The sequence below is a fragment of the Charadrius vociferus genome, unplaced genomic scaffold (assembly GCF_000708025.1).
Source record: "Charadrius vociferus isolate BGI_N301 unplaced genomic scaffold, ASM70802v2 scaffold59, whole genome shotgun sequence".
Taxonomy (NCBI): Eukaryota; Metazoa; Chordata; class Aves; order Charadriiformes; family Charadriidae; genus Charadrius; species Charadrius vociferus.
In genome coordinates, this window is record NW_009661371.1 from 3,169,085 (window position 1) to 3,170,519 (window position 1,435).

Consider the following 1,435-nt stretch of genomic DNA (forward strand, 5'->3'; position numbering starts at 1 on the left):
GGGTGTCCCTGTCGCCGTTTTTGCCGTGTTTCGGGGTGCCCGGCGGCGCCTGGTGGAAGGCCGTGTGTCAGGCGGTGTTTTTCCGTGTGGGAGGTGCACGGCGGGGCGCGCAGCACTGCAAGCGAGGGGGGAAGAGGTGCTGGAGCGTTCAAGTTAAGTGTGAGGTTAGAAGTTAACCCCAGGTCTTCACTGAGGGGAAGGTTAATTGGCACCTGCGAGCTGGGCTGCCAGTAGGGCGAGAAAGCATAGTTGCTTCTTTGGGGCAGCAAAAATGCATTTTATTAGCGAGGGAGGGCAATGGTGCAGAGAGAAGAGCTACCCTGTGCTGCACAGCCAGAGTGCGCGGCCTCTGGTGTCCCGTGCGGTTAGCTTACACTAGAAGAAGATACTAGAGAGAAACCTGGATGGGCTTATGGTGGCTCACTGGTTTCCTTAGGGACTAGTCCTGTGCTGGTAGTCCAGCAAGCAGGTTAGTGTTGGGCATTTAAAACCTCATTAGGCTGGTGTAAGTTAACACAGTCCTTCTCGTTAATTTCCAGCACCAGTTATTTTTACATGGTGTTCATACCTAGAGTGTTTAAACATACTGTATGTTTCAGTTGTCTCTGTTGCTTTCCCCCTCACCGTCTCGTCACTGCAACATGAAGGCAGAGGTGCCCTGCCCTGCGGTGCCGGTAGCAAACCTGGCAGTGCTGCGTTTGGCGAACATGAGGCTTTCCTAAGGGGGAAACATTAACTTACAGGGTGTGAAGTTTTACTGCCGTTGCTCTGCGGTGTAACAGCAAACTTGTGTCGGAGTGCATGCTTTGTAAGGGGGGAGTTGTGGAATTGTGCCACTGGGTGTTTTCTTGGAGGCATGCAGCATTTTATCCAATAATACAAGTTTGATAGAGAAATTATACCATATGAAATGCAATGAACCCATTTATTCTTAATTTCTAGATGAGCGGGTATGTACAGACTTGGCAAGTAAAAGAAAAAGGATTAAACTAACGCCTGAGGAGGGTGGGTGGGGGTGGCCCGCTGGCGGGCTGTGGCTCAGTGAGCTGTGCATCTCTGCTCTGTCAGCCCCAGTTCAAATGCCTTGGATTGCTGACTCCTGAGAACTGTCTTTTTTGTAGCGTTCCTCTCTGGGATGGTAATTCCTCTTTGAGGGTAGCTTCAACAATTTGAGTGCTTGACTGATGTCTGGCATCTCCCCATTGGTGACCAGAGAAGGATTTAAATGACTTAATCAGCAGCACTACAGTCCTCTTGCATTACAAAAGTATTTAACCCACTCCCCCCTTGACATAAAAAAGCCTTTTGCTATTTTCTGTGACTAGAATGGCATTTTGGTATTTTGATGTTGGCAGCACTTATGCTGCATTTGCTAGTTGGTTTGGTTTTTTTTTTTTTTTTAAATGAGCAACTAAACAGCAATGGCAAAAAGCTT

General features: G+C 48.5%; 1 protein-coding gene across 1 annotated transcript in view; it reads right to left on the bottom strand.

Annotated features, from left to right (window-relative positions):
* Window positions 1-858, bottom strand: part of CTSO (cathepsin O) — a 10,946-nt gene extending 10,088 nt beyond the window's left edge. Inside the window, exon 1 of the mRNA XM_009893769.1 lies at window positions 742-858. Within this exon, the coding sequence (XP_009892071.1) occupies window positions 742-858 (117 nt within the window). The remainder of the gene's footprint in view (window positions 1-741) is intronic.
* Between the last annotated feature and the right edge of the window lie 577 nt (window positions 859-1,435).